The 13086-nt window shown below is 46.4% G+C and overlaps 1 protein-coding gene and 1 long non-coding RNA gene across 2 annotated transcripts; one reads left to right on the top strand and one right to left on the bottom strand.

The window, feature by feature from the left end:
* Positions 1–6912: 6912 nt before the first annotated feature.
* LOC109301770 (UDP-glucuronosyltransferase 1-6-like) lies at positions 6913–7885 on the top strand. Its single transcript, XM_019523002.1, has one exon. The coding sequence runs from the start codon at positions 6965–6967 to the stop codon at positions 7868–7870; it is 906 nt and encodes a 301-aa protein (XP_019378547.1). The 5' UTR covers positions 6913–6964; the 3' UTR covers positions 7871–7885.
* Positions 7886–9464: 1579 nt separating this feature from the next.
* On the bottom strand, positions 9465–11640 carry LOC109301769. Its single transcript, XR_002098617.1, has 3 exons — positions 10933–11640; positions 10702–10834; positions 9465–10503 (listed from the first exon to the last, which is right to left on the bottom strand). It is a non-coding gene; the product is annotated as an uncharacterized LOC109301769 (long non-coding RNA).
* Positions 11641–13086: the final 1446 nt, after the last annotated feature.

The raw sequence follows: 13086 nt of genomic DNA, 5'->3' as shown, positions 1-13086 counted from the left end.
TCAGTGCAGATGGGGGAGCCCGGGGTGCTTGAGTTTGGGTTGCGTGTGCTGGTCCCCACCTGTACAGTGGGGTGGAGTGGGGGGAAGGGAACAATTGATCCAAATGACCCAAGCTCATCCACCCCACACCCATCACCGGGGTGCCAGTTGGAGGGGATGGCTAGGGTTTCTATGGAGACTGGCTGGGACCCCTGCAGGCAGGGCCTGCTTGGCTGGGCTGATGGGATTGGGCCACAGGTGGGCGAGGAGCAGTGTCTGGGAATGGGATGGGTGGGCAGGGCCAGGGCTGGGGCCAGGATCTAAGGGAGGTGAGAGCATGGGGCTGGAGCCTGGGGCAGAGCTGCAATCCACTCCCCACACATCACTGCCCTGTGATCCCAGGCCCAGCCCCAGCCCCAGCCCCAGCCATCCCACTCCCAGACACCACTCCCTGCCCACCCATGGCCCCATCCCATCTGCCTGGCCAAGCATGCTCTACCTGCGGAGGTCGCAGGCCAGTCTCCAGGAAGACCCGGCCTGCCCACTCACCTACTTTGTCTGGCACCCCTGGTGGTGGGTGCAGGGTGGACAGGCTGGGGTGCCCGGGCAGTGGGGCTGAGTCCAGTGGTGGCAGAGTCGCTGCTGCAGGGACTACCAGGAAGCAGAGTCCAGCCATGGTACCACCCGTGCCCCTCTGCGTGCCTTGGGGCAGACTCAGGTTGTCCCCCACATCTTGGCAGGTTGATTCTGGCCCGTGAGCCATTTTCCCAACCCTGATCTAGAGTGCCCTACATGTTACCCTGGCATCCATTATTATTAGTTTAGAAATGCCAAAGGAAATATCTTCAGGTCTTCTCTCCAACAGTTAGTAATAGGTCTATCATCCATGAATTTTTCTAGTCCCTGTTTGAACCAGGCTATGCTATCTGCCTCTACCATCTCCTGTGGCAACAAATTCCCCAAATTAACAAGAGAAAGTGCTTTCTTATGCATCATGTAGTTAACTTTAAACATATATCTTTCTAATTGTATTGGGTGTCCCCTAGTTCAATAATTCTGGGATTGGTGAATAACAGTTCGTTTGCCATTTTTATGCCCGCTCACTTAGCTTGATGAGATTTATTTTGCAGCTCTTCTCCATCAGCTTGGGATCTCACTACCTGGAGAAATTTGGCATCATTTGAAAATTTGGAGATTTCACTGTGCACCTCCAGATCATGGATGAAAATGTTGAACAAAATTGGGTGTAGCACAGATCTCTACAAGACCCCACTTTTGATCTCCCTCAATCCTGAGGAATGACCATTTAGCACGACAGTTTGCTTCCTATTTTGCAACCAGATCCCTGTCCCAGAAAAACCTTCCCTCCAATCCAATGACAACCCAGTTTTTTTAAAAGCCTTTGGTGAAAAACCTTGTTGAAAGCTTTTGGAAAGTCAAAATATATGATGTCAACTAGATCCCCCTTGTCCATGTAGCACCCTCAACCAGCAGATTAATGAGGCAGAATTTCCACGCTGACCTTGCTGACTCTTCCCCAGCAGATCACATTTGGGCATGTTACTTCTGATTTTATTCTTTATTATAGATTCCACCAACTTGCCAGGGATGAAAGTGACTCGTACTGGTATGTAGTTCCTGAAACAGGGGTGGACAATAAATGGTCTGCAGGCTGGATCTGGCCTGACAACAGATTTTTTCTGGTCCACGGCAGGTCCCTTGGCCCTGCCTGACCTAGGTGCACGGGGCAGCCTGGGCCATGTCATGTGCATTGGTCCCAGCATGCCTGGGCGTACAGAGGGGCTAGGGCATTGTGGTAGATGAACTTGCTTCCCAGCAGCCCCCACAGTGATGGCTCCTTCCAGCTGCTGCTGCTAGTCCCCCACCACCAGCCCCAGCCTTGTTGACTGGAAACCCTGACCCAACTGTCCCACACCCATTGCTGGGGATGCTGGACAGAGTGGTGGGCAGGGTTTCCATGGAGACTGGTCCAGGATCTGTACACAGCCAGGTGGATGGGATGGGGCCAGGGCTGGGGCTGGGATTGGGTTTGAGATTGCAGGGTGGTGACAGCATGGGGTCAGGCCCTAGGACAGAGCCACAATCTGCTGCCCACATGTCCTTGTGATGTGATAGGCACTGGTTCCAGCAATAGGCAGGGGCATGCCAGGAACAGGTCATGGCTTTGCCCCGGGCCCTAGCCCCATGTTCTTTTGGCCCCGTGAAACATTACCCACTCTCCTGCTCCCATATGCCATTCTGCACCGCTCACAGCCCTAGTCCACCTGCCTGGCCATGCATGGGACAGAGCCACTTAGGGAGTTTTGGTGAACTGTTTTGGTTTTTTTTGAGGTGGGGGTGATAACCTGGCATAGTTGGGGGGGGGCTGCAGACCCCACCTGCGACAGCTCACCAAAACTCCTGAAGTGGAGCCCTTTTTGAAGATAGGCACAAAGGTCATCTATAATGATAGGTTCTGTACTATTATCAATAGTTCTGAAAATTTAACCTTTGGGTTACTTCAGAACTCTTGGAAGAATGGCATCTGGCCCTGGTAACTTAGTAGTATTTAGTTAATTGATTTGTCCTAAAATGTCTTCTGTTGTCACTTAAATGAGGTCCAGCTCATCAATTGAAGCATGCCAGGTATTGTTGGTTCTGCTGGCTACAGCATTGCACTGCTGGCTCATGTTCATACTGTGGTCAATTATTACCCCCAGGTCTTGGTGACAAGTGATGGGGGATCTTCAGTCCTGCTGCCTGATGAGAGGCAGCAGTTGCACAAGCAACTGTGGCAACAGTGGCACGAGTTTTGCCTGTGAGCAGCTAGGGATGCAGGGGCCCAGACCACCCCTGCACCTATCTCCTTAACAGCTGGCAGGCTTTGTGGCTACAGCAAGGCCTAGCAGTCTTCAGTGGTGTCCCCGTCCCCCCATTCTGCCCCAAGACAGACACAGTTGCACAAGCACCCATAACACGAGTTTTGCCTGCCTGTGGCCACAGGTTCAGGAACCCAGAAGCTCTGCACCTATTTCCTTTACAGCTGGCAAGCTTCATGGCCTCAGCAGGGGCTAGCAGGCCTGTAGCTTTCACCCTACTGCGCCTTAACACGTACAGGTGACATGCATTTTGCTTTCATGATTTTGGGGTGCAGTTCTCCCAAACCCCCTGCACCTATCTCCTTGAAACTTAACAGGCTTTGTGGCCTCCACAGGGGCTAGCATTCCTGCAGTTTTTACCCCGCTGTGGCTTAACACATACACATGACATAAGTTTTGCTTTCAGGATTTTGGGGTGCAGTTTCTCTGAACACCCTATGCCTATCTCCTTGAAACTTGGCAGGCTTTGTGGCCTCAGCAGGGGCTACCACGCCTGCAGTGTCAACCCCACTGTGGCTTAACACATACACGTGACATGAGTTTTGCTCTCAAGACTTTGGGGTACACGATCTCTGAACCCCCTGCACCTATCTTCTTGAAACACGGCGTGCTTCATGCCCTCAGAAGGGGCTATCATTACGGCACGTGTCACCCAAATCAGGCCAGAAATGACAAAGTTAAAGCCTGTTTCAACCTTCTGCATTATATCCTATGGGCGAAACATTGAAACAGGGTCGAAACAGCAAAAGTTTCGACGGAACGGGACGGAACAGAACAGCCGTTTCAATTCGAAACAAAAGTCGATACGGAATGCTTCCATTTTGCACCGCCCTGATGGGTATTTCCCCATCTCTGCAATAAGAACTGATGCAAAGAAATCATTCAGCTTTTCTCCTGTGGCCTTATCATCTCTATTTGCAACTTTTAGACTTTGGTCATCTCATGGACCCACTGATTCTGTCACTGGCTTCCTGCTTTTGATGTATTTAAAAAAGTTTTATTAGGTACTTTTCAACTTATTTTTTGGCCTGCCTTATTTCACTTTTACTCGTGATCTTCCAGAGTTTTGAGCTTTCTTGTTTTCTGTATTTGGACATGCCTTCCATTTTCTGAAGGGCTTTTTGCCTTGAATGTCCTCCTTAACTCTGCTATTAAACCAGAAAGACTGAAGAGGAACCAGACATCTTCTTGCCACTGCTAGCACTAAGTGAGGTGGTAGCTCTGATACAGAATTATCAGCAGAGCCAAGAATGCCATGATTAAACTTCCAGCATATGAAGGTAGACACTACGGTTCTAGGAGACTTAAACTGATCAGTGGACTCCACTCTTCCTCCAGGCAAACAGTTTTATTTGGCAAGGACTTCCATATAATTCCACTGCCAGGATGAGAGAGAGCTGACTGGAGGTACAGAACCACGGGATCCCTGTACCAATGGGCTGACTTCCAACTGATCCCTTATGTCCTATCTGGATTCTTGGTGCTCTCTTAGGTGAGAAAGCTGGGCCTGTAGCTTATTTAAGGCCTATCACCCTGACTGACCTCTCAAAATAGCAGAGGTTATTCAGTGAGACTTCCTTCTCCTCAATTCTACAAGAAAAAATGTCAAATCACAGGTTACAAAAACAGAGATGGAGCTAGGACAGTTTCAAAATCTGGGTTTCTTCTGGTCGAATTTGGACTGTTGCAAAGAATGATCATTTGAATGAACTTTTCAGCACTGGAAGCAGAATATAGGTAGGATGTGAGGAGAGGTACAGTAGGAAACATAAATAATGACCATATAAATAATTGTATTATTATTTAGGATATAGACACAAGCAATACTAGGGATCATTACTTGGGATCAAAATCAACACTCTCATTTTCCCTATTTATAAAGTAGTATCAGAACCATTCTCACAGGAAGGTTTTAAGACTTGATCACTGCTTGTTAAACAATCTTTTGAGATTATCTGATTGTCAGAAACACTTAGATGAAGAGCACTGTCAAAGTACCAGTTATTTTTTTAAATCAAAAGCTAGGATAGAGGAGAACACTTCTAGTATTATGATTTGTTGTGGGGGAATTAAACATTATTTTCCTTTCAATTGCCTGTGGGATTCAAAGCAACTCTGATCTTCCTGGTTGCAAGGTGGAACAGAATGATGTAAATTGCATCTTCCTGTGCTCCAGGGGTGATCTGCCCTGAGAGTAAAACCCAGGTGGGGTTGCCCTCTAAAATATGCTGCAAATTACAATGAATACAGGTTTTGAACTTTCATTTTTTTTGCTTATAAGCCCTTGGAATTGCCAGCTCGGATCAAACCAATTGTTCTTCTAATTCAGTGGCCAGATGGGCCACAACAGACATCATTTTTGGTATTGTATCTCGTTGCCATGTTGTAGTGTTGGCCCAGGGTTGGAGGAACCTTTTGTTTGGGAGCAGATGCTCTTATTTTTGTGTTGAAGGGGGACCAGATTGTGGGTGTAGGGGTGGAGGAAGGTGCCAGGGGTACCCCAGGTCCTAAACCATTCTAGAAGGGTTGGCGGGAGCTCTGTGTCAGCAGAAGGACTGTGGTGTCAGACAGAAAACACTGGGGCTGAGGGCCTGGAAGCCTATGAAGGATGGGGCTGAGGGGCTCGGGAGCTGAGGGCGCTGGGACACTGGACCTTAAGCAGAGGAGCCCAGCCAAGTAAAGTGGGCCAAGGCTAGGTATCCTTAGCCCAGACAAGGACCGAAGACCTGAAGCAAGAACCCCCTGCCCTCTAGGGGCAGCCCCCCTGTCCAGTTATAAAACCAAAGTGTGGCAAGTGAGACAACAGGGTGACTGTGTCAAAAGTGCCTCCTTTAGTTTCCTTTCTGAAGTTTGCAGTTCTATCAGTCAAGCGTTCAGTTGGCAGCAGCACCTCTTCTGGTCGATGGATCTCTGTCTCCATCTTCTGGAGTCAGGCCGCGCAGAACTGCCCCAGAATCAGGGTGAGATTAACACATAGACAAACTAGCCACATGCCTGGGGCCCTGAGCTGTGGGGTGCCCAGTCGTTCCCCATTGTGGTGGTGGAGTGAATGGCCACATCTGCATCCCTTCTGTTCCCCTCCCCTCCCCTCCGCTGGCTTCACTGCTGCAGCAGCTGCTTCCTAGCAGTGGCTCTGAGCCCCACTCCCCATGGGTGGCAGTACCAGGGTGAGGAGGGGCATCTTGCTCAACTGGCCTGGGGTCCACTAAGGAGTTAATCCAGCCCTGCCCAGAAATGGTGACACTGGGGCCTTTGGGACACCCTCTCTGATGCAGATGCCACTGGAAAATCTGCCTGGGGCCTGGGACTCTGGAAACTGTGGAGCGTTTTGTCCCACAAAGCTGCACATTCCTTGGTACCAGAACAAGCCCCTGACAAATCTGCTCCACAGCAAGGAGCACAGATTTCTCCCAACCCCACCAAACTGCCCAATGAAACCAACCCCTGTGTGGCTATCCAGTAAAATAGACAAGGATGTCTGTTGTACCCTCCAGCTTCCCCTTCTCTGGAAAAATGTTCAAAATTTCATAATGGGTGCTGGGTGGGTCTGGACCAAAACCAAAAATGGAATTCCCTGAGAATGAAAATGTGGTTTCCAACCAGCTCTACTCTCAGTCTTATCCTTATCATCTGCTCCACACACTGGTGTACTGACCCAGAGTACTTACAGAAGATAGGACACAATTTCTCCTTTGATCTCTGTGCTCAGTTTCTGTATCTGTAAAAGAGTGGTGTTCTTTCCCTGCCTTCTGAAGGTGGTGTGCAGAATAGTATTTGGATCTTATAGAACGGTTTGGATGTCAATTCAGTTCAGTTTCAGGGAATGGTTTGGGTCAATTCTCATCTGCCACAAATTGATTATTGTCTTTCCCTGCTATATATCTTCACCTTTACTTCTGTTAATGGTAAAAACAATTCCAAAAAGGTAAATCACTGCATGCTTTGCAAGTCTAATGATTAACATATGTTGCAAGAACAGGAAAGTAATATTTTATGAAGTTCACACAAGTGCAGCAATCAGCCTAACTGGTTGGTGATGCTAACTACTTATAAAAGTTAGTTTCAAGCATTTGTACATTTAGCGCAGTCTTATTCTATTCACTGCGATGGCTTTCCCAGTTCATCAACTTTACCTGTTTGGTGCTGGGGTTCTCCTTTTCTTACCTTTGCTCAAGCTTGCAGAAAGTGGGAAGCTGCTGGTGATATCTCAGGATGGAAGTCACTGGCTCAGCATGCGCGAAGTGGTCGTGAAGCTGAGTGAGAAGGGGCATGAGATAGTAGTCATCGCTCCAGAATCTAATTTGCTCTTGAAAGAATCAAAGCTATACACAAGGAAAACATATAAAGTGCCTTACAAACAAGAGGATCTTTTCCAGCGTTTCCATGGGTTTGCTAAAGGGATCTTTCGTGAGGTCCATTTTCCATATACGATTCTTCAGGAATACCAGAACAACATGTATGTTATTAATATGTTTTTTTACAATTGTAACAGCCTCCTGAAGGACAGAGAACTCATACAGTATCTGGAAGAGAGTAAATTTGATGCACTCTTTACAGACCCAGCATTGCCTTGCGGGGTGATCCTTGCAGAGCATCTGTCCATTCCTTCTGTGTACTTCTTCCGTGGATTCCCATGTAGCTTGGAGCATGCAATCTGTAAAAGTCCCAACCCTGTTTCTTACATCCCAAGGTGCTATACCAGGTACACAGACCACATGACTTTTCCCCAGCGAGTGCTGAATTTGCTTGTTACCTCCCTCGAGACACCACTTTTCCAAGATTTGTATACCAAATACCAAGACATTGCTTCCGAATTTCTCCAGAGAGATGTGCACTTACCAACGCTTTACAGAAATGGCTCAATCTGGCTACTGAGATATGACTTTGTGTTTGAGTATCCCAGGCCAGTGATGCCCAACATGGTCTTTATTGGTGGCATAAATTGTAACATGGGAAAAAAACTGCCTCAGGTATGTCAAATGAGTTTATTTCACATTTTCTTTCCAATCTAGACTTTTTCTTTCTCTGTGAAAAGGCTGCAAATGAGCACTGAGTGGTACAGCTTCATTGTAGTGTACTTCATTTATTCTACTTGGGGGACAACAGCCTAAGGTCCATGGGCCAATCTGGCTGATCCGGCACCAGGAGCTTCAGTGGCTTTTGGAAATGGCTCTTTACCCATGTTGCTGCGAGGTGGTAAGGGCTTCACCTGTGCTGTATGGCCAGGTGGTGGTGGGAAATGGGGGCAGTGACAGGAGCTGGGTTGCAGTGCCAATCCACCTTTGACCTAAACTGGATCATTCTGGCCTGTCATTTGAAAAAGTTGCCAGCTGCTGCGCATTGCAGCTCCCTACTTTTCCCTGCAGAATGCAAACTAAGAAATATTACCCAAAAACAAGAAGCAAAAGGAAGGCTTTACTTACAAGTAGGTGAGCCAAACATTGCTGTTTCACTAGTATAATTCTGGCACTAATCAAGAGTTAATCCAGATTTTCTCTGTTAAATTACACCCAAAGTTTGCCCAATGTTTATAAGCTTCGGAAATAAATGAGCATGAAGACAACCAACTACCACAGCTCCATTCCCTGTTAATCCGTATAAAGGAGTGGTGCGACCAACACCTTTTCCCAGTGAGACTGTCTCTGTGGGAGGCACATCCCTTTTACTCCAGTTTTTATCCCTTTCATTTCCTTGTCAGTCCCTGACTTGGTTTGGATCAGCAGCTGATCTAGGATTTTAAAAAAATGAGTCAAAGCAGAGCTGGGGGCAGCGCACTGCTGCAAGAGGACAGGTTGCTTCCCAGAGCCAGGTTAACCCTTCCCTGGCTCTGCAGCCACTGCAGTTTTACGTGGCGAGTGAAGATCAAAAGCTCTTCATTCAGCGGCTGCTGCAGAGCAGGAAAGTGACTCTTGGCAGTGACACGTTCTCTCACAACAGCATCTTGCCTGCGCTCCACTCTGCCCTGCGGTACCCCTCCTCCCTCCAGCCCATCCCTGGCTGAGGTTTCTTGTCTCACAATACAAGCTGCTTTGGCCTGTTCCATCAGAGTCTCTCACCATCAGAAATGTCACTCCCTGATGGACTCGTTAACCAGGCCACTTCACCTTAGAAGCCAGGCCCACGGAAGCAGGAGAGACAACAGGGGGGCTACAACAACCACCACCATCTTCTTCCCAGGAATGTTCCTCATCATTAGATTAGGCAGTGACACCAATCCCCATTCTGAAGATCAATAACTTGAACGCTTCTTGCATCAAACTGCAGAAACGCTGAACATTAAGACAGCAATCTTGCAAGAGAAAGCTCGTACATTTCTGGATATTTTGAGTGTGAAAACTCCAGCCAAGATTGCTAAATGGAGGGTCCCTGGAGAAAGCATTCTTCCTCCGATTTTGAAATGAGTAGGAAAGAAATGTCATGTGCTTCCAGTGTTGAGCAATTTCACACCCACTCAACCCCCCGGGGGATTGGCTTCCTCAGGAAGCCAGCAAAAAGCAAGTCCACTAAAAGACACAGATCCTGAAAAGTTAGACCTTTTCAGACATAAGGCCTATGTATATCTGACCTTTATGTATATCTGACCTGAAGTTTTATTTTCTTTCATTCCCCTGATAACAACTTTACCATCTCCTCTCTCTCTCAGGTCTGTAACCTGTCATTTCACATTAGCCCCTCTCATGCATCTAGGTCACATTCAAATCTTGCTGTTCTATGTTCAAAGTTACATGCTTTCTGTGTACCCCTTGAAAAATCTCCTCTACCCACTTAGGCTCTCTCCTCTACACTATTGTTACCTCCATCCTCCACTGTTCCTGATGCCAAACTCATGCTACCAGCCTACACAAGATACTCCTGCCCCTCATTTTTTACATCATCCTACTCATCGAGTCCTTGCCCTGACACTCTTTCTACCATATTAAATATCATATCCTCTAATAACACTACCTTTAAGACCTTCATATTTTAGCCTTTTTCTTCCAATAATGCAAATCGCCACTGCTATATGTCCAATTCTTCCACAAGCACCTATATACTTTCTTCTATGATGTCCCTTGTGAATGAATCAGCAAACTAGTTAATAAATACTGATATTTGAGCTAATGACCTGGTTAATGAATCACGCAAGAAGGGGATGATAAATGCTGGTTTGGCAAGATTTAAATAAATTTGGAGCAGGAAAAAGTAAATGGGATTGACTTGCAATTTAAGGTTAGGAAACGTAAGATAACGTAGATAGGAACAAAGCATGAGAGGAGGGAAAATACAGGCAACACTCTAGGCTGCATAAGCATGTACTGGGGGTATTTCAGGCACACAAAAGGGAACTTAAATCTTATGAGAAAAGTCAGTAGCCAGACATTATTATGAAAAACAAAGACGACAGATGAACTTCGAGATTACCATTGTTGGTTTCGAGCATCTGTTATGCAGAAGGAGAAAGGATGCAATATCAAAAGGGATGTATAGACAGCTTCAATCTTTCATTCTGTTTGCCTAGAACAAGTGCTGGTTTCTTCTATAGTTGCTCTGTGTATGAGTGACATTTCATAGTAGAAGTCACTGGTCCAGAATGAACTCAGTCCTAGCAGAACTCAGTTGGAGTTAGCTCTTGTTATAGCAGGCTCCAGTTACCCCTGGGATAAATCTAAACGGTACACAAGGAAAATATGTCTACAGTGTTTTAAACAAAGAAATAATTTGTTCTGTATCCCTATGGCCTTGTTCCCATCTCTTTGATGAAATGTCTTTTCCTATAGTAATGATACAAGCAGAGAAGATATCAGGTTTATACTTAATGAGCCCAAATATCAGATGATATCCAGTCCCCCCTGCCCCTTCCCACCTTACACCACTTAGTACAAAGGGATCAGGCTTTGCTGTAGCAGAACTTCCTGCTGGTAAAAAGTTGCTTTCTTGGTCCTGCAGAAAGATGGTGGCCCGAGGGATATGCCATCTCTGCTTTACTCAGCCTCCACCTGAAAAATCATGTTAAGCAGCAAAGTAAATTAGCCAGAGAAATAGTATCATACCTTGGAGACAGTAAATGTGAAGGGCTTTACAAATGCACTATTACCCTGTAAAGTGATTCTTGCAGCGCCCCTCTACTACTTTTTTATTTTGTAGATTTCCACGTGGTTTGAAACAGTCAGGGCATACCCTCTGGTCTCCATTCGCTTTTGCCATCCAGCTCATAGGCTTGTTTTGTCCTGGGCCTTAACTTGCCTCTGTGACAGTCCTCTTCTCTCTGTTATGCTATAACAAAACTCAATATAGCTCGGAAGTCATGAGATGTCAACATCAGCTATACACATATTATACTTACCCAGTGTGGTACTTCTCAGTCTGTTCCTAAACAAAAATTCTTCTTAAGGACTCATATGTGAAGCTTGAACAAATGGCTTCTGAAGAAGAGATTTAAGCAGGTTTCATGGTTATACTTTGTTTAGGTTGTTGAAATCACTTTGTATTTGAAGACATATCTATACTACCTTTGAACTTTGGGCACTTTGGTGAAGCTCTCTCTGTGTATGCTAAGCCTCCTAACCAATGCAATGTCTTAGCATAGCACTAGGCACATACACATAAGCGCACTTAAAACAGATGGCTTAGTGGCATGTGCCCAGCACTGTGATGATAAGGAGCAAAATGTGATCACGTGAAAATCTTTCATATCATACTTTAAGCCTAGCGTCCATGAGCATGCTACAGACCTGATGTAAATCTGCAATTACGAGGTCTTCAAGCTCATATTAAACATTTTAAGAATTAAAATATATATAATGTTGAGGCAAAATCAGCTTTGAAACATCCTCCAACATAAATCTGATGTTAAATAAGATATCATACCTGTCAAAGATTTATCTAACATCTTTCCCAACTATTCAGTAGATAACAATGATATTTTTCATTATACTAGTCTCTGTGTTGCTTCTTGAAAGATAACCAGGAATTAAGTCAGTGTGTTTGGTCTGCAGCAATCAAAGTTATTGGTTTTTGATAGCTCTATCACTGGTGCTTAACAAACAGCACAGGTGTTGGGATCTTTGAACTTTTGTCCCTTTTGGACATTGTACCTCTTTGGCTGGTGAGAAGAAGATGATAGGGGACAGAGTGAACAAAGGGTATGTTTACACTGCATCTCCAGGGCTTGTGGGTATGCTACTATGGAGCATGCCTGCCCTACACATAATATCCAGGAATGCAACAATGATGCTGCTGGGGGAATGTCCCCATGGCTGCTTTCAAGCATGCTGGAGATAGAGGCTTAGCAAGAAGCTGCGTGGGGCATCCCCAGAGAGGTTTTACCACTGCATATTCAGGTTTGGTCCATGGAAGCACGAGAAGGTGGGTGGGGTATGTTCAAAAGCAGTGCTTTCAAGAGTGTGGGGGATACAATAGAGACATACAGAGAGAGGGCTGCCAGATTTCTTAGAGACACATCCTCTGCAGCCCAGACAGGATGGGAAGACAGGGTCTTCAGAGAAGAAGATTACAACTCAGTGGCCAGAAGAGCAGGGGTACAATTGCTAGGTCACACCTAACTAAGATTATGCTTGAATTGGTACACAAATGTAGACATGTCTGAGCTAGCTTTAAATTAGCTACGCATCTCTGCAAGCTGATATTGGCGACCAGGGTGGATGACTGGAGACCCTCTAGGTTAAAATCCGTGGGGAACACAGCACAGGGGACACAACAGTGGGAGTCTACTACAGACCTCCCACCCAAAGACCTTAGCTTGAACAGGAGTTCGCCCGGGAACTGACTGAGGCCGCATGCTCCAGGAACGTGGTTGTCATGGGTGACTTAATTACCCAGAAATCTTGTGGGAGGATCACTCAGCAAAATTTAAGCAGTTGCAAAGCTTCCTCTCGTTCGTGGATGACCTCTACCTGACTCAAGAAGTCTATGGGCCAATGAGAGGCAAAGCGCTGCTCAACCTGGTACTGGCTACTGGGGATGACCTAATCGGCGACCTAGTGATCGATGGGAAGCTGGGTGACAGTGACCACGAGCTGATTACCTTCACCATCCGCCATAAAGCTGGCAAGTCAGTCAGCAACATGGAAGTCTTAGACTTCAGGAAAGCTAACTTTGACAAGCTCAGGAGGCTTGTCAGTGAGGCCCTAAGGGACCATGACCCCAGGGGGAGGGGAGTTCAAGAAGAGTGGTTTCTCCTCAAGGGAGCGATCCTCAATGCACAAGCTAAGTCTATTCCATCTTGGAG

Source organism: Gavialis gangeticus, unplaced genomic scaffold (assembly GCF_001723915.1).
Source record: "Gavialis gangeticus isolate Ggan-Ray unplaced genomic scaffold, GavGan_comp1, whole genome shotgun sequence".
Taxonomy (NCBI): Eukaryota; Metazoa; Chordata; order Crocodylia; family Gavialidae; genus Gavialis; species Gavialis gangeticus.
Note: the sequence above shows the minus strand (reverse complement) of the source record. Positions and strands in the feature narration are given on the sequence as shown.

What these genes read in the sequence shown, in the direction of transcription:
- LOC109301770 (XM_019523002.1), top strand. Translation starts at nt 6,965, where the DNA reads ATGGCTTTCCCAGTTCATCAACTTTACCTGTTTGGTGCTGGGGTTCTC.